At 49.6% G+C, this 20,500-nt stretch overlaps 1 protein-coding gene and 1 long non-coding RNA gene across 4 annotated transcripts in view; one reads left to right on the forward strand and one right to left on the reverse strand.

The window, feature by feature from the left end:
• The window catches only part of IQANK1 (IQ motif and ankyrin repeat containing 1), a 69,916-nt gene that overhangs the window by 37,047 nt on the left and 12,369 nt on the right, over nt 1–20,500 (reverse strand). For all 3 annotated transcript variants that reach the window (XM_078352961.1, XM_078352960.1, XM_035276985.3), the window contains exons 4-5: nt 456–589; nt 137–301 (exon numbers count right to left, since the gene is read on the reverse strand). In XM_078352961.1, the coding sequence (XP_078209087.1) occupies nt 137–301; nt 456–589 (299 nt within the window). The remainder of the gene's footprint in view (nt 1–136; nt 302–455; nt 590–20,500) is intronic.
• LOC108588684 (uncharacterized) lies at nt 5,213–5,772 on the forward strand. The gene is made up of 2 exons (XR_008477116.2): nt 5,213–5,390; nt 5,521–5,772. It is a non-coding gene; the product is annotated as an uncharacterized LOC108588684 (long non-coding RNA).

Below are 20,500 nucleotides of genomic sequence, written 5' to 3' on the forward strand. Positions count from 1 at the left end.
GCCCCCGCGCACACACCGCCCACCCAGGCCCCGGTCCCGCCCACAATCCCCGCCCACACAACGTCCACCCAGGTGCCGCCCAAATCCCCGCCCACGCACCGCCCCCCGGCCCGGCCCCGGCCCCGCCCCTGCTGACCTCCTTCAGCACCGCCCGGATCTCGCTCAAGTTCCCGTCGAAGGCGGCGTCCAGCAGGCGGCGGCGGCGTTGCAGCTCTTCCCGCCGCTCCCGCTGCGCCGCCGCCTCCTGCTCGCGCCGCCGCCGCGCGGCCTCCTGCTCTCGGCGCACCAGGGCCAGATAGGCCTGCAAGGCGCCCGCCCAAGGTTACTGCCCGCCCTCCCCGCGCCCCGAGGTCACCGTCCAGCCCAGCCTGAGCTCCGCCCCCGCACCCTGCTTCGCAATTTCCTCCTCCTGCCTCCTGCCCTGGCCCCCGGGGGTCGCGACCGCCCGTCCTCACCTCCCTTTGCAGCTTCTCCATCTGCTCCAGGTACTCCCGGCGCTCCTCCCGGCGGCGGGCGAGCTCCCTCCTGGCCCGGAGCTGCCGGAAGGCGCCCTGGATCGCCCTGGCCGCTCGGTCCTCCGCGGCCGGCCCTGGGGAGAGGAGACGGCTCGTGGGGGCGCGTTCTGGCCTCCAGCCACGCCTGCTGCGCCCCTGGGAGTGGAGCCGGCCTACACCCCGCCCCCAGAAGGACCCAAACGGTTCTCAAAGCCGCCAGTTGCCGCCGAGCGAGTACGCGCCTGCAGAGGCCACACTAGGAGGCTGCCTGAAGGCCCGGGGCGGAGAGAGGACCCAGGTCTGCGGGAACCCCAACCCCACCCCCCCCCGCGCCTCCGGGGATCCTGTGAGCCCCGCCGAGCCCGCAGCTCAGGAGCCCCGGGGAACGGTGAGGAAGCAGCACTGTCCCCCGCAGGACTCGCCTCCCCTGAAAGCCGGAGGCCTCTCCTGCATCCAGGCCCCAGCGGGCAAAGGCTGGGCTGGCCGGGAGACCGCTGGCCTGGGAGGTCTCATCACAGCCCCACTGGACTCAGAAGAGGGCACGGAGCCCAGGGCCCGGGAGGGAGCACCGTTCTCTCTGGACTCGGCCTCACCACCGCCCCCACCCCATGGCGGCTGCCACGGAGCGCTGAGCCCTAACCTGGAGTCAACTTGCAGGGAAGAAGGGGGCGGAGGAGAGGCCTTTGGGCCCAGCCCTGCCCTTGGCTGCCTCGTGAAGTCAGGGCACCGTGCAGCCTCCCCGGGCCTCAGAGCTCTAACATGGAACTATACTGGCAGCTTTCTAAGGGTCTAGTAATGGGCACTTGTGGCGCCTCCCCCACAGTGAACCTCAGCGTGCGCCCAGTGGGTGTTTCTTGTACCAAGGCACACGGGGCTGGGTGAGGCTGTCAGGCCATGCGGGCACCCAGCAGGGAGCCACAGCCGTGCAGGCCGCCACGGGAGCCCAGGCCAGAAGCAACCAGGCAGCTCAGCTGGGTCCAGAGTTGATCCCGCTCGGGAGCCAAGGACTCTAATTCCCACAGCCAGGCTCCCAGGAGCATGGACAGGATGGCGGGATAAGGAGAGACCTAGAGGCCCAGAAGACCAGGGCACGGACCGGAGCCGCCAGAGGGGGCGGGGCGGAGAGTGGAGTGACGTGCGAGAGTCACAGTGGGTGAGAGTAAAGGGCGAGCTGCCAGCAGTTAGGAGGACGGGACAGAGTGGAGGTGGACAGAGGTGATACAGTCATGAGAATAACGTGTGTCTAGGACGCAGAGACTGACGGTAACAAAGAGAAAACACTCAAGATAAAATCCAGGAAATCCTGAAAGCAATCTTAGGACAAAAGAAGCAAAAAGAAAATCATCAGAAAACAAAGGGCATGAACAACAGGCATCAGACACAACTGGCTGAATTTGCGCCTCAAAACAAAATGTTTTTCAAGCACAGGAGGAGAAAAAGTGAAGCACCTCTGAGAGGAAAGTCCGGCCTTCCTGAAGCCTTGTTTTTCTTTTTGACACAGGATCTCACTCTGTCACCCAGGATGGAGCACAGTGGTGCAATCTCTGCTCACTGCACCTTCCACCTCCCGGGCTCAGGCAATCCTCCCACCTCAGCCTCCCCAGTAGCTGGGACCACAGGCACATGCCTGTGCACCACGCCCACTTCCCAAGGCCCTTTACACAAACACTAAATGTTAGAAGAAAATGAAGCAGTGTCCACAAAATTCCACAGGGAAAACAGTAGGCCAGGAACACTCTGTGGCTGTGCAATAGGGATGGTTGGAAGACTCTGTGGTTCTACAGTGAAGACGGCAGGAAGAGTCTGTGGCTCTGCAGAAGAGTTAGCGGGAAGAGTCTGTGGCTCTGCAGGGGAGACGGCAGGAAGAGTCCGTGGCTCTGCAGGGGAGACGGCGGGAAGAGTCCGTGGCTCTGCAGGGGAGACGGCGGGAAGAGTCCGTGGCTCTGCAGGGGAGACGGCGGGGAGAGTCCGTGGCTCTGCAGGGGAGACGGCGGGGAGAGTCCGTGGCTCTGCAGGGGAGACGGCGGGGAGAGTCCGTATGATTCTTCAGCGGAGGCAGCAGGGCAGAAGGTGCAGCCTTCCCAGTGACAGCAATGGAGAAGACAGACGAAGTCAGTGTCTTTTAAACAAGAGTCTGATGGCACTGAAAAACTGCTGAGGAAGTGAAGAATGAGGTCGAGAGGACAACAGTGCAGCAGGGTGGTCCCTGGCCTGGGGACTCCGACAAGGCCCAGAGCAAAGGGTCAGTTCCTCAGCAGAGGATGGGCCAAGGGACAGACCTGCATTTAGAGCACTCTGTATGGCTTGGGTTTAGGGTTGCCAGACTTAGCTAATAAACAGGATGCAGTTTGGGGGATATATACTAAATCAATTATTCATTGTTTATCTGAAATTCAAATTTAGGCTCATTCCTGTAATCCCAGCACATTGGGAGGCTGAGATGGGAGGATTGCTTCAGCTGAGGAGTTTGAGGCCAGCCTGTACAACATGGTGATTCTCCTGCCTCAGACACCTGAGTAGCCTCAGCCTCCAATGTGCTGGGATTACAGGTGTGTGCCACCATGCCTGGCTAATTTTTGTATTTTTTGGTAGAGACAGGGTTGTACCATGTTGGCCAGGCTGGTCTTGAACTCCTGACCTCAAGGGATCTGCCCACCTTGGCCTCCTAAAGTGCTGGGATTACAGACATGAGCCACTAAACCCGGCACAGGTAATATATATGATTAATTTTTAATTTTTATTTTTTGAAAATTATATTTTAAAAGTAAGGGAATGGCAAGCACATTTGTAAGAGTGGGTTCATCTGCAGGGAGGAGTGGAGACAGACCAGGATATAATCGTGTTGGTGCCATGCAGGCCCCACATTCTACTTTCCTTACTACGGTGCATGTATATCACATATGTTCTTTTGTACACAGGATTAAAGAGATTTTTATGCATCCAGCAATTCCTTGAGCTTCACTAGTTTATTTTCATTTGTTAAATTTATCATTTTATTTTTAAAATGAAATGTATAAAATATCCTGCTGTTATGAAATTCTCTCTCCACCTCTTTCTGCCTCTCCATAATTATGGAAATTTGCCCCATGTAAAAATGGAGAGAAATATTTGGATTGTGCATAAAATGTTTGCACATTTGTTATTTTTTTTTTTCAGTTTTTGTTTCTTTTTCCCTTTAGAGACAGGGTCTTGCTTTGTTGCTGAGACTGGAGTGCGGTGATGGCCTCACGGCTCGCTGACTGTAGACTTCACCTCCGCAGGCTCAGGTGATCCACCCCCACCTCAGCCTCCTGAGGAGCTGGGACTACGAGGATGTGTCACCATGCCCGGCAAAGAGATGGAGTCTCACCATATTGCATACTGCATATTGCCCAGGCTGGTCTCAAACTCCTGGGCTCAAGTGATCCTCCCACCTTGACTTCCCAGAGTGCTGGGGTTTAAGTGGGAGTCGCTGCTCCTGGTCTGCGCATTTGTTATTTCCAAATATTGGGATACTGGAATACTGGATGATTTGTGATCTGCAGCTTCTTCCTTTGATTTGGGGGCGTTGCTCACAGGTTTTATGAGTCAGGTTTTGTTGGTTTTTTTTCTGCTACCCAGTAGCTGTCCATCTTTCCTGTGTGGGTGGAGTCCTTCCGCGGGCACCCCCAGAGACGGGCACATTTCCTCTGTGTTCTCTCACTGCCGAGAGTATCAGAGGAACATGGAACTTTAAACAACTGCATGGGCCTTGAAGGAGAATCATCCCTCTATTCCCAGAGCTAAATACTCTGAAATTCCAAAATCCAAGCTTGAGGGACTTTTTGTGACTCTGTTGAAACGAATTATCATATGTGGTATAACAGGAAATTACCAGTTTAAGCCCCCACTGCATTCATATGTTAAAAGAGCCTCTAGAGCCTGTGGAGTTTGTGTTGGGAGGATCACTTGGCCGCTGTGTTCCTCTGGTTTGGCGTTGCTCTAAGGGAACACCTGAGACTGGGTAATTTATAGAGAAGAGGTTGACTTGGCTCATGGTTCTGCAGGCTGCACAAGCTTGGCAGCTGTGTCTGCTCAGCTTCTGGGGAGGCCCCAGGAAGCCTCTCCTCATGGTAGAAGGTAAAGGAGGAGCAGGCTGTGCCACACGGCGAGGGGCGGAGCAAGGAAGATGCCAGGCGCATTAACCAGTCAGCTCTCGTGTGAGCTCGTGATCTCACAGAGTGAGAAATCATTAGGGTGAGGAGGGCACAAGCTGTTCATGAGGCATCTGCCCCCATGACCCAAACACCTCCCATGAGGCCCCACCTTTGACACTGGGGATCACATTTCAATATGAGATTCGGAGGGGACCAAACCATATAGGCTAATTGAGCAGGGTCTCACACACAGTAAGCATTCAACAAATGTGAACTACCCTTGTCATCCCCTCACCTCACTGTAAGGAACGCCAGTAGGAGAGGCAGGAACTTCCTACCACGACAGCCTGTCGGAGAAAACACAGCACTGCAAGGGGGTTGCATAGACTGATGGCAATGTGAGACTTCTTTCTCCGCTTTTATTCTCCATTTTTTGGCAGAAAATGATGGTTTTGAGGAATGCCTAGATCATTGTCAGCTCAATCAGAAGGTGACTCCCCTTGTAGCTGCTGTTTCAAGTGTGTTCTCCTTAAAGAAGCAAATCAATACAATCGAGCGCCTGTTATGCAGCGACTGATCTGGTCAATATTCTTTCCTATCCAGTCAGCGTTCACCAGAAGCAAGCTGCCCTCCTTGGGAGGCATCAGCAAACCTTCCCATCTTGTCATGTGCTTTCTGTGCCACAGTTTGGTCCACAGGGAGCTTGGCCGTCTCAACACCCTGAGTGATCCTGACAGTGCAGTACGCTGACAAGGGCACCGGGATAGGACCTGGCAGCCTGGTGAGACATGCATGCCTGGCAGGTGGGCATAGCTGGCCACACAGAGCCTGACTCCTGGATAAGATTCTGAACACCCAGCCATCTATATTGTGGTCCTCAAACTTCTTTCTTTCTCTTTTTTTTTTTTTAGGCAGAGTTTCACCCTGTCGCCCAGGCTGGAGTGCCGTGGTGCAATCGTGGCTCACTGCAACCTCAAACTCCCGGGTTCAAGCGATTCTTCTGCCTCAGCCTCCGGAGTAGCTGGGAATACTGGCGCCTGTCACCACGCCTGGTGAATTTCTGTGCTGACATCTAAATTTTTTCCTAACAAGTTTAAATAGTTACAAAGGATCAGATTTATGGAATATCAATGCATTTTGAAGTAAACTCTTTACCAATGGAATACAAATACCATAAATGATTGGACCCCCATAATCACACTGTTTAGACAAACACAAGCTCTACAATTAGTAGAAATGATAGATTGTGTTATTCTCCCTGAAATGTAATCTCTATCTCACTTTGTATCTATCCTAGAATCATCATATATATTACAGTATATTTCTATCCTAATATATGTTATGCTTTTTATCACAGATCCTATAATACTTCTCTGTAAAAAAAAAAAAAAAACCCTGAAATTTTCTATTGAACTTTAATTGTTAAAACCTTACATATAGCTATAAGGCTCCACATTTTTGTTTGGTTTTTTGAGACAGGGTCTGGCTCTGTCTCCCCCACTGGAGTGTAGTGGCATGATCTCAGCTCACCCAGCCTCGACCTCCCTGGGCTCAAGCAGTCCTCCTACCTCGGCCTCCCCAGTAGCTGGCACTGCAGGCGGCTAATGCTTTTTAAAAATGTTTTTGGTAGAGCTGGGGGTCTTACTGTGTTGCCCAGGCTGGTCTCGAACTCCTGGGCTGAAGCAGTCCTCCCATATTGTCCTCCTAAAGTACTGGGATTACAGGTGTGAGTTACCCCGCCAGGCTGAGTTGTCATTATGGCTGTTGCCGTGTCATTGTTCAAAATTGGATAAATATATTACGAGATTTGGATGCATAATTGTTAAACATGAAAAACCAGAGTTGGGTCAGAAAGGCAGAAGCAGTGGAACAGACAGGGTCTGAGTCGGAGGCATAGCGTCCGTCCACGTGCAGCTTCCTGGGCCAGAGCTCCCGCGCCTCCCTGTGTCTGACGGCGGGCAGGGGCCGGGTGTCTCTAGGACTCCCAGGGGATGAAGCAGGGCGCCCGCTGGAGATGCTCTGGGTCCCTTCTCGGACACGCGGCTCAGGAGCCTCCGCTCCGCGCTCTGCTGCTCCCTGCGAAACCGGCATTGACGCCCCCCCCCCCCCCCGGGTCTTCAGTGCCGCGCGCCTCCCTGACCGTTTGTCCTTGGTGGCGCGCACCAGAAGGTCCCACCCCGCGCCGTCTTCCCAAGTCCAAAGTCGCCCCATGCCGCGCCGCAGGGCCGCCCCCCGGCTCTACCCAGCCGCCTGCGAGGCGATGACCGGCCCGGGGCAGGGCTCCCGGCAATGCGGAGCGCAGAGAACCCTGCGGCTTCTCTGCTCCCACTCAGGGGCATCGCTGCTTCCGGAGTCCCTCCGTGGTGACTTGAGGTCCTTCTTGGTACTTAGACTTACACAGCTGTTTGGCCATTCTGCATCAAGAGTTTAGTCTATTGTTTATTTTGGACACAGGGCCTCCCTCTGTGGCCCAGGCTGTTGTGCAGTGGCACGCTCAGGGTTCACTGCAGCCCCAGCTCCCAGGCTCAAGCCATCCTCCCACCTCAACCTCCCGAGAAGCTGGGACTATAGGCACCTGCCACTGTCAACTCACAGTTGTTTTTTTGTTTGTTTAAGAGATTAGATCTCACCAAATTCTAGGGCCCCAAAACACCACAGTGGTCCACCAGTCAAAGTGGCAGCTGACGGTCAGGGATCATGTAATTTTGGTCCAAGTTCCTCTTGAGCTGGGCCTGTGAGTTCTGCAGACACTGGCTGTGGTCACTTTGCAAGCTCCTGAGTGTGTAGCTAAAAAGATATCCCACAACCCGGCAGCACCGTCACATTAGCTTTGGAAGCCCTGTAATTTCTCTTTCCTACCAGATTAATGAACTGAAATCTAGACTGCATGGCTGGTGAAACTGCAGAGGGTTGCGCTACGCCCCCAAAGATGTGAAAGATGCAGGGCTGGTGATCTCCAGCACAGCCCCCACCTGACTCCTGAGCTCGGTGAGGCGGAAGGTGAGAGTCCTCGGAGAGTCTGGATTTTCACAAAGCTCAGCAGGTGGTTATTCCAATTGCACCTGCTGTTCCAGATGTGATATATTTTCTGGAGCCAATCATTTCCTGGAGTGAACCACTGGCCAGGAAAATGCTTTTCTCCCTATAATAATTCGCAAGGATGGGGCTGCTGGGTATGTGGGGCCCTTGCCCAGGCTGTCCTCGTCCATGTCCTCAGCAGCACCTTCTGGCAGGAAGAGAGGGAGTGAGATGTAGGACTCTCCTCCAGGTTCAAGACCATGACCAGCCCATCCTGTGGAACGTGCAGTTTAACCTGGGCAGTAGCAGTCACCCAAGCAATCAGTGACAGAACTCTGTTCAAGAGAAGCTCCTCATCACAGATGAACCAGGTAATATTTGTGAGAGGACGGATTTGCTGGTGAAAGGTTGTAATGTCCACATCCCTAGCGCAAAGCAGTACTGCTGTGATGTCTGCTGACCGTGTGTCCTGCAGCCCACCAGCAGTTTCTCCTGGAGCACCATGGTGTTCCAGAACCTCTTCATGGCAGTTGAAGGTCAGTATTGAATTACGTCCGGCCAAACACAGGACCTCATCCTGGGGCCTCATCCCACCGACCGGGACCCCATCACAAAGTATTGCTATGGAGAAAGCCCACCAGAGCTCTTCTCGGTGTGGCGGGTGCCGCAGATGCTCTCCAGCTTCTGGAAAAATTTGCCTGCTGGGGCCCAGCTTCAGCACTCAGGCCAGGGGTGGGAAGAAGACAAAGGCAGCACGAGGAGATCTTGACTTGGACCACTTTTCATGTGCTCATCTTTGGCCTCTGCAAGGTAGCTTGAAACTCCAGCTGGTCCCATCGGGGAAGGAAGAAACCACAGCTGGACCCCAGCAGTGCTGGTTCTTAGATGACTGGACCCTGAGACCCACACAGGGGCCTGGGACTCATGTCCTCTTGGGAGCCAGGAGTCACTTCCAGCTTTGATCCAGACTCCTTCACTGTAAAATTGTTTATTGGATTCCTTTGGAGTAGTGGGGAAATTATGTTTTATGTACGAGAATGCCTTTTTGTTCTAGCTGAAAATGTTCAGCTATTTTTTGTTGTTCTTGTGTTCTAGAGTTTTAAGAGTTAAATCATCCCTTCACCTGGCTAAAATGTTTCATCTTTTTTAGCTGGAGTTTTGCTCTTGATGCCCAGGCTGTAGTGCAGTGGCGCGATCTCAGCTCACCAAAACCTCTGCCTCCCAGGTTCAAGGGATTCTCCTGCCTCAGCCTTCCAAGTAGCTGGGATTACAGGCATGCGCCACCATGCCCAGCTAATTTTGTATTTTTAGTAGAGACAGGGTTTCTCCATGTTGGTCAGGCTGGTCTCAAACTCCTGACCTCAGGTGATCCACCCGCCTTGGCCTCCCAAAGTGCTGGGATTACAAAAGCGAGCCACTTTAGTCTTTTAGAATGTGAAAAATAATAATTTACAAGTGTTGGAAACAGATGCTTGGTGCCACAAAGAAGAATTAGCACTGAGACAAAGGATTTCTCAGCAAAGCAATTCTTACTTTTTTACTTCCTACATTGCAGTGAGGCTGCCCTTGCCAGCCATCTTGCTGCAAGAGTACAATAAACACGGGAAAAGCAGACATATTTATCCCTGATGCATCTGGGGTTGCCCTACTGCTGTGTCTGATCTCCATTGGTTGGAGCCAGACCTCACAATCTAAACTAACACCTGATTGGCTAACAACTTAAAACTTTTCTCAACAGGTAAACGCAGTGGAGAACAAAAAGGAATTCCAAATAAGGAAGGGGCGTCAGCAGCAAGCTGGGACATGCCTGTGAGCACGTCCAGCACAGTATCTTGGTTAAAGTACAAGGACATAGAATGTGCTACATACCAAACAGCTACATAGGATAGGGCTTAACAAAGAGTTATTAGCACACTTATGATTTATTCTTTAACAAGAAAGGAAACTTTGAAGAGGAACCTTTACTTTCCATAGCAAGGATAACCAGAAACAGTGTGCTTTTACCTAATAGGGCTGAGGAAACACCCTCATATTCTTGCCTCACTGCTAGTCAGTCCTTCCACTCTCTAAGGTCATCTAATCCAGAAACCTTTATTGTCTTGTTCCCCCCTCTCCCCGCACACACACACACAAGCATGAACTGATACACTACACTGATGAATTTATCCTGATTGGACCTAATGAACACAGAGCAGCAAACACCTTGGATCCCGAGTAGTCATCATGAACCAATGGTACCCACTGAGCCATCAGGTTGGGCATGAACACCAGCAATTCATCATCAGATGAAGATGAAACATAAGAAACTGGGTTACAGCACGTTACTGTACTTAAAAAAACAACAACTGGGTTTGCAAAGGTCCTGGCAGCTCAGATGCCTGTGACACGAGTGCTGCCCCATCACCGCCCCCCATCTCGATCCACACCAATGGCATCATGGGAAACTCCTCATGGTCACCTGACTGACAAGGAAAGAAAAGCACCCCTGGTCCTCAGATAGTCCCCTCGTGGTGTACTGAGCTCCAGCCTTAAGTCAGGAGTGTGCCTGGCCATGAGAAGCACTTTGAGCTGTGAATTTTGTTGTCCACTTCGTCTGGACTAAGAGATCCACGGAAGAAAATATTGATTTTGTTTCTAGTGGTAGTTAATGGCTTGGCTAGATACCAAAAGGAGCAGGCTTGGAAGATCGGTAAGAAGGACATCTGGAAAAGAGGATGTGGGCGGACAGCGCAGAATGTGAAGATGTTGTGCACCTTTGCAGACGTCCACCAGTCATGCATTTTGAGGGGGGAGTACCAAGAGGGATCATCGGGAGGACAGCGCCATGCACAGTCACACTCTCCAGCCACCCGCATGCTTTACCAATGAGCAGCAGCAGAGATGGGGCTTTGCATGGGCTCTACAACCTAGATTTTCCTCCCCACAAGGCTGCTACCACTGAATGCTGAATCTTCCAGCAGCAGAAATGGATGCTGAGCGCCCAGCACAGCCTCACTTCCCGGGAGCCAGCCAGCCATCTGCCAGCAGGCTGACCACACTGGACCGTTTCCATCATGAAGGCGCGCTGTGTGTCCTCACTGAAGGAATATATTCTAGATATGAGTTTGTTCTTAACTGCAATGATTTTGCCTGTGCCAACATTAGTTTATAAAATATTTATTCTGGCCAGGCACAGTGGCTCACACCTATAATCCCAGCACTTTGGGAGGCCAAGGTGGGCAGATCACTTGAGGTCAGGAGTTTGAGACCAGCCTGGCCGACCTGATGAAACCTTGTCTCTACTAAAAAATACAAAAATAAGCGAGGCATGGTGGTGCACACCTGTAATCCCAGAGACTCGGGAGGCTGAGGCGGGAGAATTGCTTGAACCTGGGAGGCGGAGGTTGCACTGAAACAAGATCATGCCATTGTACTCCAGGCTGGACAACAGAGCAAGACTCCATCTCAATCAATCAATCAATCAATCAATCAAATACTTATTCCACATCATGGTAACATACACAACATTGCTGCTGACTAAGGAACGTACTTTCCAGCCAGCTTCACGCCTACGGAATGCAGTGGTCTTACATGCTCTCAAGAGGCAGCTGGCCTGACAGAATGGTTCAGTGGCCTCAAGACCTCATTGCAGCGTCAGTTGGGTGATTATGTCCTGGAAATATATCATTGTATCTTAAGGGATGCAGTATATGCTTTGAATCAGTGACTGATGTGGAAAGGTGCCCCGGTGCCACGGCAAGAGGCTGAAGGCACAGTCTGTGCCAGTGTCGTAAACAACCGATTACTCAGTTACAGCAACGAGACCAAACAGATTTGGAAACAATCACATAACTCTATAATCTTACTAAATCATATTCTTGATTGATCTTTGCTTTAGTATTATAGCATAGAATCGTTTTAGTCTTACAGTATAGACATAATTGGGTGAAATATAATTAGGAACCAAAGGGACATTGTGAGAAGTGATCAGGAGGTAAGAGCGAGAGCCTTGCGGTAGCGCCAGCGCCTGGGAAGGCGCCCGCTACTTAGCAGGCAGTGAAGGGGGGTTTCCCTTTCACTGGGGGAGTTCAGAGAACACTCTGCTCTGCCCGACTCCTGAGGAAGGCCGGACATTAGCCAGGCCAGCCCGCAGACATCCAGGGGCGTAAAAGCCTCTCTGTGGTGCTCTCTCCGACGGTCACCATCCTTGTCCACTTTCTCACCTGGAGCTCCTTTTACGTTCTTACAAGTTGTGAGAAGTAAGAGTAGGGGAAGCCTTTGGTCGTTCTGCTAAGTGTGTAGAAAGATGCTGACATATGTGCCTCTCTCCCTTGCAGCGGCCACCTGGAAGGGAAGGGCCCCCTGTGCTGTAGGCACGTGATTTGCTTGATCCTGTCAATCATGTCAGATGAGTCACTCTCCTGCCCCTGCCCCTTGCCTTGTAAACACTAAGTATCAGCTCGTCCAGGCATTCGGGGCCACTGCTGGACTCTGCCTTGGTGGCAGTGGGCCCCGGGGCCCAGCTGAATTCTTCTCTTATCTCTGCGTCTTGTGTCTTCCTTTCTGTGATCTATCATCTCTGCACACAAAAGAACACCCACTAGACCCTGCGGGGCTGTGGGGAAAAGCTCTATAATGGCCTCAGGTACCCTTGCTCCTAGTACTCATGCCTTGTGCAATTCCTTCCCCTTGACTGTGGGTGGGACCTGTGACTTGCTTCTAACCAAGAGGATCACGAAGGTAATGGGATCTGATTCCTGTAATCGCATTACGCAAGACTGCTACCTTTGTCCTGATGGCAGACGCTCCCCTGCAGGCTTTGATGAGCTCAGCTGCCATGTTGTAAGATGTCCTAGGCAGAGGCTTGTGTAGCAAGACTGACAGCTGGCAAGACATGGGGGCCCTCAGCCCAACCACCCACAAAAAATGGAATTTCAGCCAGGTGCGGTGGCTCTTAATTGTAATCCCAGCACTTTGGGAGGCCAAGACTGGTGGATCACCTGAGGTCAGGAGTTCAAGACCTGACCAACATGGAGAAACCCCATTTCCACTACAACTACAAAAAATTAGCTGGGCGCAGTGGCAGTGCCTGTAATCCCAGCTACTGGGGAGGCTGAGGCAAGAGAATCACTTGAACCTGGAAGGCAGAGGTTGCAGTGAGCCAAGACAGTGCCATTGCACTCCAGCCTGGACAACACAAGTGAAATTCCGTCTAAAAAAAGACCTGGCATGGTGGCTCACGCCTGTAATCCCAGCACTTTGGGAGGCCGAGGCGGGTAGATCACCGGAGGTCGGGAGTCTGAGACCAGCCGGACCAACATGGAGAAACCTTGTCTCTACTAAAAAAATAAATACAAAAAATTAGCCAGGCTGGTGGCAGGCGCCTGTAATCACAGCTACGCAGGAGGCTGAGGCAGGAGAATCACTTGAACCTGGGAGGCGGAGGTTGCAGTGAGCTGAGATCGGGCCATTGCACTCCAGCCTGGGCAACAAGAGCAAAACTCTATCTCAAAAAAAGAGACAGAAACTGAATTTCATCAACAACCATGTGAGTCTGCAAGTGCCTCCTTCCCCACTCAGTCTCTGAGATGGAAGACCCTGGCGTCAGCCTTGGGACAGGTTCCAAGCAGAGGATCCATGTAGGCTCTGCCAGGACTCCTTCCCCACTCAGTCTCTGAGATGGAAGACCCCGGCATTAGCCTTGGGACAGGTTCCAAGCAGAGGATCCATTTAGGCTCTGCCAGGACTCCTTCCCCACTCAGTCTCTGAGATGGAAGACCCCAGCGTCAGCCTTGGGACAGGTTCCAAGCGGAGGATCCATTTAGGCTCTGCCAGGACTCCTGACCCACAGAAACCATGAGCTGATGAGCTAGTCATGAAGTCTGTGGTCACTTGTTAAACAGCAATGGACCATGAGGTGCAGACAGACGGAGCAGCAGCCGCCACTGTCCTCGCCCCTCCCGCTCTGGCCGAAGTGACTTCCGGGGATTTAAAGAGCTGGTACCTTTTTCCCGCTTCATTTTTCTCTTGTTCTCCTCTTAGGAGCCAAACATGAAAGGCTGGGACATTCAGAACAACTGTGTGTACTGGGGAAACTAGAAGGTGACCATAAATGCCAAAGAAAGGCGCAGGAGAGTCCCAAGGAGACCTTACGTTTACATCCCAGCTCAGCCTTGGAACAGAGGTAACCTGGAACAGCAGACGAGAAAAGAAAAGAAAACCCAGCAAGCCCTGGGAAGGAGGAGAATCTGCTCTCCAGAGTTACACTATTAGACTCAAATGTTCAATTTTCATTGAAAATTCACATGGCATACAAAGAAACAGGAAAGTATGGCCAATTCAAAGGAAAACAAAAAATAAATCAACAGAAACTATCTTTGAAAAGCGGGGTATGGTGGCTCACGCCTATAATTTCAGCACTTTGGGAGGCCTAGGCAAGTGGACCACCTGAGGTCAGGAGTTCGGGACCAGCCCGGCCAACATGGTGAAACCCCCGTCTCTACTAAAAATACAAAAATTAACCAGGTGTGGTGGTCGGCGCCTGTTATCCCAGCTGCTTGGAGGCTGAGGCAGGAGAATCACTTGAAACCGGGAGGCAGAGGTTGCAGTGAGCCAAGATCACACTACTGCCCTCCAGTCTGGGTGACAAAGTGAGACTCCATCTCAAAAGAAAAAAAAGAAACCATCCCTAAATAAAATCTCAGTGACATGGCTACTAGACAAAGACTTTATAACAATTATCTTAAAGAACTCGAGCGCTAAAGGAAGATATGGAATAAGTTAAGAAAATAATGTATGAACAAAATGGAAATATTAACAAAAAGGCAAAAGGCCAGGTGCAGTGGCTCACACCTGTAATCCCAGCATCTTGGGAGGCTGAGGCAACTGGGTCACTTGATCCCAGGAGTTCAAGACCAGCCTGGGCAACACAGCAAAATCCTGTCTCTGCAAGAAATAAAAACAAACAGACCAGGCGCAGTGGCTCATGCCTGTAATCCTATCACTTTGGAAGGTCGAGGAGAGTAAATCGCAAGGTCAGGAGTTCGAGACCAGCCTGGCCAACATGGTGAAACCCTGTCTCTACTAAAAATACAAAAATTAGCCAGGTGTGGTGGCAGACACCTGTAATCCCAGCTACTCAGGAGGCTGAGGCAGGAGAATTGTTTGAACATGGGAGGTGGAGGTTACAGTGAGCTGAGACCACACCACTGCACTCCAGCCTGGGTGACAGAGTGAGACTCCATCTCAAGAAAAAAAAATTAGCCAGGTGTGGTGGCGGACACCGGGCCTCCCAGCTACTCGGGAGGCTGAGGAGGGAGGATTGCTTGAGCACAGGAGGTCAAGGTTGCAGTGAACTGTGATTGTGCCACTGCACTCCAGCCTGGGTGACAGAGTGAAACCTTGTCTCGAATTAAAAAAAAAGTGAACGGAGACTAAGGGACCAGTGGGACATCAAACATATGCATTTTTGGTGCCTCAGAAAGAGAAGAAACAGAAAGGGGCAGAGAGAATACAGTGAGGCATCACTTAACAACAAAAATATGTTCTGAGAAATGCACCCTCATGTGATCTCATTGTTGTGTGAACGTCACCGACAGCACTTCCATGAGCCCACATGGCATAGCTACTGTACATCTAAACCATGTGCTGTGTAGCTTATTGCTCTGAGGCTACAAATATGTACAGCACATTACTGTATTTAATACTTAGGCAATTACAACACAATGGTAAGTATTTGTGTATCTACGTACATTTAAACGTAAAAAGGTACAGCAAAAATACAGTATTACAATATTTGAGGACCACTATCCTATCTGCAGTCTGTCGATGACCAAATGTCGTTATGCAGCATATGACTATGTTTGAAGAAGTAATGGCTGAAAACTTCCCAGATTTGAAGAGAGACATATAAACATCCAGCAGCTCAAGTAACTCCAAGTGAAATGAACTCAAAGAGCCACGCTGAGATACATTATAGTCAAACTTTTGAAATACAGTTAGGGATAATCCTGAAAGTAGCAAAAGGAAGGCAACTTGTCACATACAAGGGATCCTCAATAAAATGACCAGCAGATTTTTCATCAGAAACTCAGAAGCCAGAAGGCAGTGGGCCAATCTATTTAAGGTGCTAAAAGAAGGGCTGGGTGTGGTGGCTCACACCCATAATCCCAGCACTTTGGGAGGCTGAGGTGGGGGGATCACCTGAAGTCAGAAGTTTGAAACCAGCATGGCCAACGTGGTGAAACCCCATCTCTACTAAAAATACAAAAATTAGCTGGGCCTGGTGGCAGATGCCTGTAATCCCAGCTACTCAGGAGGCTGAGGCAGGAGAATCGCTTGAACCTGGGAGGCGGAGGTTGCAGTGAGCCGAGATCACGCCATTGCACTCCAGCCTGGGTGACAGAGCAATGCTCCCTTTCAGTAATAATAATTATTATAATAAAGAGCTAAAAGAAAAAAAACAAAACTGGCAATAAAGAATTCTATATCCAGAAAACTATTCTTCACATGTGAGGAAGAAAATAAGACATTCCCAGATAAACAAAAGCTGAGAGAGTTTGTTTGTTACCACTAGACCTGCCTTGCAAGAAATGCTCAAGGGAGTCCTGCAGGTTTAAATGGAAGGACACTAGATGGTAAGTCAAAGATGTAAGAAGAAATAAAGGTAAACGCGGGTGATTTCTAAGTCTATGTTTTGTTTTCTATAGGATTTAAAAGATGTGTGTCTGTGTGTGTGTGTGTTTTAGATTGAGTCTCGCTCTGTGGCCCAGGCTGGAGGGCAGTGGCTCGATCTCAGCTCACCGCAACCTCCGCCTCCTGGGTTCAGGCAATTCTCCTGCTTCAGCCTCCCGAGTAGCTGGGATTACAGGCACCCGCCACCATGCCCAGCTAGTTTTTGTATTTTTAGTAGAGACGGGGTTTCACCATGTTGGTCAGGTTGGTCTTGAACTCCTGACCTCGGATAATACATCTGCCTTGGCCTCCCTAAGTGCTGGGATTACAGGCCTGAGCCACTGCACCCAGCCCATATTTTTTAATTATTAGTTTAAAAGCTATTGTTCCTATAACTTTGGTTTGTAACTCCACTTTTCTCCTAGATAATTTAAGAGGCTAGTGCATTTATGAAAATTATTTATGTTTTGTGGTACACAATTGTAAAGATATAATTTTGTGACACCAACAACTGAAAGGAGTTGGGACGAAGCTGTAAAGGGACAGGTTTTTCTGTTGTGAAAGTTAAGCTGGTGTGAATTCAAATGAGTCAGAACCTTAGGGTGTTACATGGAAACCCCATAGTGACCACGAAGAAAAAATATATAGAACATATACGAAAGGAATTGAGGAAGAAATCCAAGCATTTCACTAAATAAATAAATAAACTAGGCCGGGCGCGGTGGCTCACGCCTGTAATCCCAGCACTTTGGGAGGCCAAGGTGAGTGGATCACAAGGTCAGGAGATCGAGACCATTCTGGCCAACATGGTGGAACCCTGTCTCTACTAAAAATACAAAAATTAGCTGGGCATGGTGGCACGGACCTGTAATCCCAGCTGCTTGGCTGAGGCAGGAGAATTGCCTGAACCCCAGAGGCAGAGGTTGCAGTGAACCAAGATTGCGCCACTGCACTCCAGCCTGGCAACAGAGTGAGACTCTGTCTCAAATAAATAAATAAACTAAACACAAAAGAAGACAGTAATTCAGGAAATGAGGGACAGAAAGTTATACAGCGTATAGAAAACAAATAGCAGAATGACAGAAGTAGGTCCTTTCTTGTCAGTAATGATTTATCTTATTTAAATTGTTTTAGATATGGTGTCTTGCTCTGTCACCGAGGCTGGAGTACAGTGGTACGATCATAGCTCACTGTAACCTCAAACTCCTGGGTTCAAGTGATCCTACCGTAATCTCAGCCTTCCAAGTAGCTAACATTACAGGCACATGCCACCATGCCTGGCTAATTTTCTGTAGAGAGGGTCTCACTATGTGACCCAGGCTGGTCTCCAACTCCAGGCCTCAAGCCATCCTCTCAGCTCAGCCTCCCAAAGCACTGGGATTACAGGCATGAGCCAAGGCGCCCAGCCTCTCCTTATTAGCAATTACTTTAAATGTAAATGGATTAAACACTCCAATCAAAAGGCAGAGACTGGTAGGATGGATAAAAAAACACCCTGATCCAAGTATATGCTGCTACAAAAGATTCATTTTAGATTAAAAAATACAAACATTGAAAATGAAAAAACAGAAAAAGATATTCCATGCAAACAGCATCAAAAGAAAGCAGGAATGACTGTCCTAGTATCGGACTAAATAGACTTTAAATCAAAAAAGTTCACAAGAGACAAATTTCAATATAGCAAGAATATATAACAATTATAAATATGTATGCACCTAATATCTGATCATCCAAATATATGAAGCAGCCCAGAGACGGTGGCTCACACCTGTATTCCCAGCACTTTGGGAGGCTGGGATATGAGGTGGGCATATCACCTGAGGTCAGGAGTTCAAGGCCACCCTGGCTGACATGGCAAAACCCCATCTCCATAAAAAATACAAAAATTAGCCAGGTGTGGTGTAAAAGCTATTACTGTGTCTATTGCTATAACTTTGCCTCCTGTAATCCCAGCTACCAGGAGATAGAGGTTGCAATGAGCTAATATCATGCCACTGTACTCCAGCCTGGTCAACAGCATGAGACTCTGTCTCAAAAATAATAAAAATAAAAATAAATTTTAAAAATATACATGTATGAAGCAAAAGCTAACACAGAGGACTGAAGGGAGAAATAGACAGTTTCACAATAATAGCTGGAGACAAAACCTGCCCCAATATGCGCAGAACAACCAGGCAGAAGTAAAGAAAGAAAGAAGTTGCTGGGCATGGTGACTCATGCCTGTAGTCCCAGCACTTCGGGAAGCCAGGGTGGATCACTTGAACGTCGGAGTTCAAGACCAGCCTGGGCAACATGGTAAAACCCTGTCTCTACAAAATATACAAAAATTAGCCAGGCACAGTAGCATGTGCCTGCAGTCCCAGCTACTTGGGAGGCTGAGACAGGAGAATCACCTGAGCCTGGGAGGTGGAGGTTGCAGTGAGCCGAGATTGTGCCATTGCACTCCAACCTGGGTGACAGGAATTAAAATACTATCTCAAAAAAAAAAAAAAGGAAATGGCCGGGTGCGGTGGCTCAAGCCCGTAATCCCAGCACTTTGGGAGGCTGAGGCGGGCGGATCACGAGGTCAAGAGATCGAGATCATCCTGGCCAACACGGTGAAACCCCATCTCTACTAAAAATACAAAAAAAATTAGCTGGGTGTGGTGGCACGTGCCTGTAGTCCCAGCTACTTGGGAGGCTGAGGCAGGAGAATTGCTTGAACCCTGGAGGCGGAGATTGCAGTGAGCCAAGATCGGGCCATTGCACTCCAGCCTGGCGCCTGGTGACAGAATAAGACTCTGTCTCAGAAAAAAAAAAAAAAAGAAAAGAAAAGAAATAAAGAACTTAACACAACCAACTAGATCTAACAGACATACGCTCCACCCAATAAAAGCATTTACCTTCTTCTCAATGCACATGGGATACTTTCAAGGGTACACCACATTCTAGGCCACAGATTAATTCTCAATCGATTTTTTAAAATGACACCAGGCAAAGTATCTTCTCTGACCACAGTGGGATGAGGTTAGAAAACAGTAACAGAAGTAAAAGTGGAAAATACGCAAAGTGGTGGAATTAATGTACTCTTTTTTAAAAAGCGTTACATTCTTAAACAGTATTCAATGGATCAAAAAGAAATCACAAAGGAAATTGGGAAAAACTTAGAAACAAATGGAAGCAAAACACAACATAAGAAAGGCAGGAGAAGCAGCAAGAGCAGTGCTGAGGGGAAACGTACAGCTCTGAACGCTCACATGAATAAGCATGTCAGATCGCAAATCAGTAACCGACTTTACAACTCAAAGAAATATAAACAGAACACTAAAGCCACAGCTAGCAAGGAAATGATACAGATCAGAGCAGAGAGAGACACAATGGAGAATGATACAGATCAGAGCAGAGAGAGACACAATGGAGAATATCAAAATGTAGAGGAAAGAAATGAAACTAATGGTGGGTTCTTTGGAAGGATCAACAAAATTGACAAACTTTTAGCTAGATTGACTAAGAAAAAAAGAGAGAAGACTGAATTTACTGAGACCAGAAATGACAGTGGGAGCATGACTACTGATTCTATAGAAATGAAAAATATCGTAAGAACAATTGTATGCGAACAAATTGAATGACGTAGACGAAGTGGACAAATTCCTAGAAACACACAACTTCTTCAGGCTAAATCCTGAAGAACTGGAAAATCTGAACAGACGTATAACTAGCAAGGAGATTAAATCATTAATCAAACACCTCCAGACAAAGCCTGGGCACGGTGGCTCACACCTGTAATCTCAACACTTTGGGAAGCCATGGTGTGGGGATCCCCTGTGCCTAGGAGTTCAAGAGCAGCCTGAACAACATAGTGAGATCCCAGCTCTACAAAAAATTAAAAGTTATAGCCGGGCGCGGTGGCTCAGGCCTGTAATCCCAGCACTTTGGGAGGCCGAGGCAGGTGGATCACGAGGTCAAGAGATCGAGACCATCCTGGTCAACATGGTGAAACCCCGTCTCTACTAAACATACAAAAAATTAGCTGGGCATGGTGGCGCGTGCCTGTAATCCCAGCTACTCAGGAGGCTGAGGCAGGAGAATTGCCTGAACCCAGGAGGCGGAGGTTGCGGTGAGCCGAGATCGCGCCATTGCACTCCAGCCTGGGAAACAAGAGCGAAACTCCGTCTCAAAAAAAAAAAAAAGTTAAAAGTTTCACCAGGCATGGTGGCGTGCACCTGGAGCCCCAGCTACTTC

This window comes from Callithrix jacchus, chromosome 16 (assembly GCF_049354715.1).
Source record: "Callithrix jacchus isolate 240 chromosome 16, calJac240_pri, whole genome shotgun sequence".
Lineage (NCBI taxonomy): Eukaryota > Metazoa > Chordata > Mammalia > Primates > Cebidae > Callithrix > Callithrix jacchus.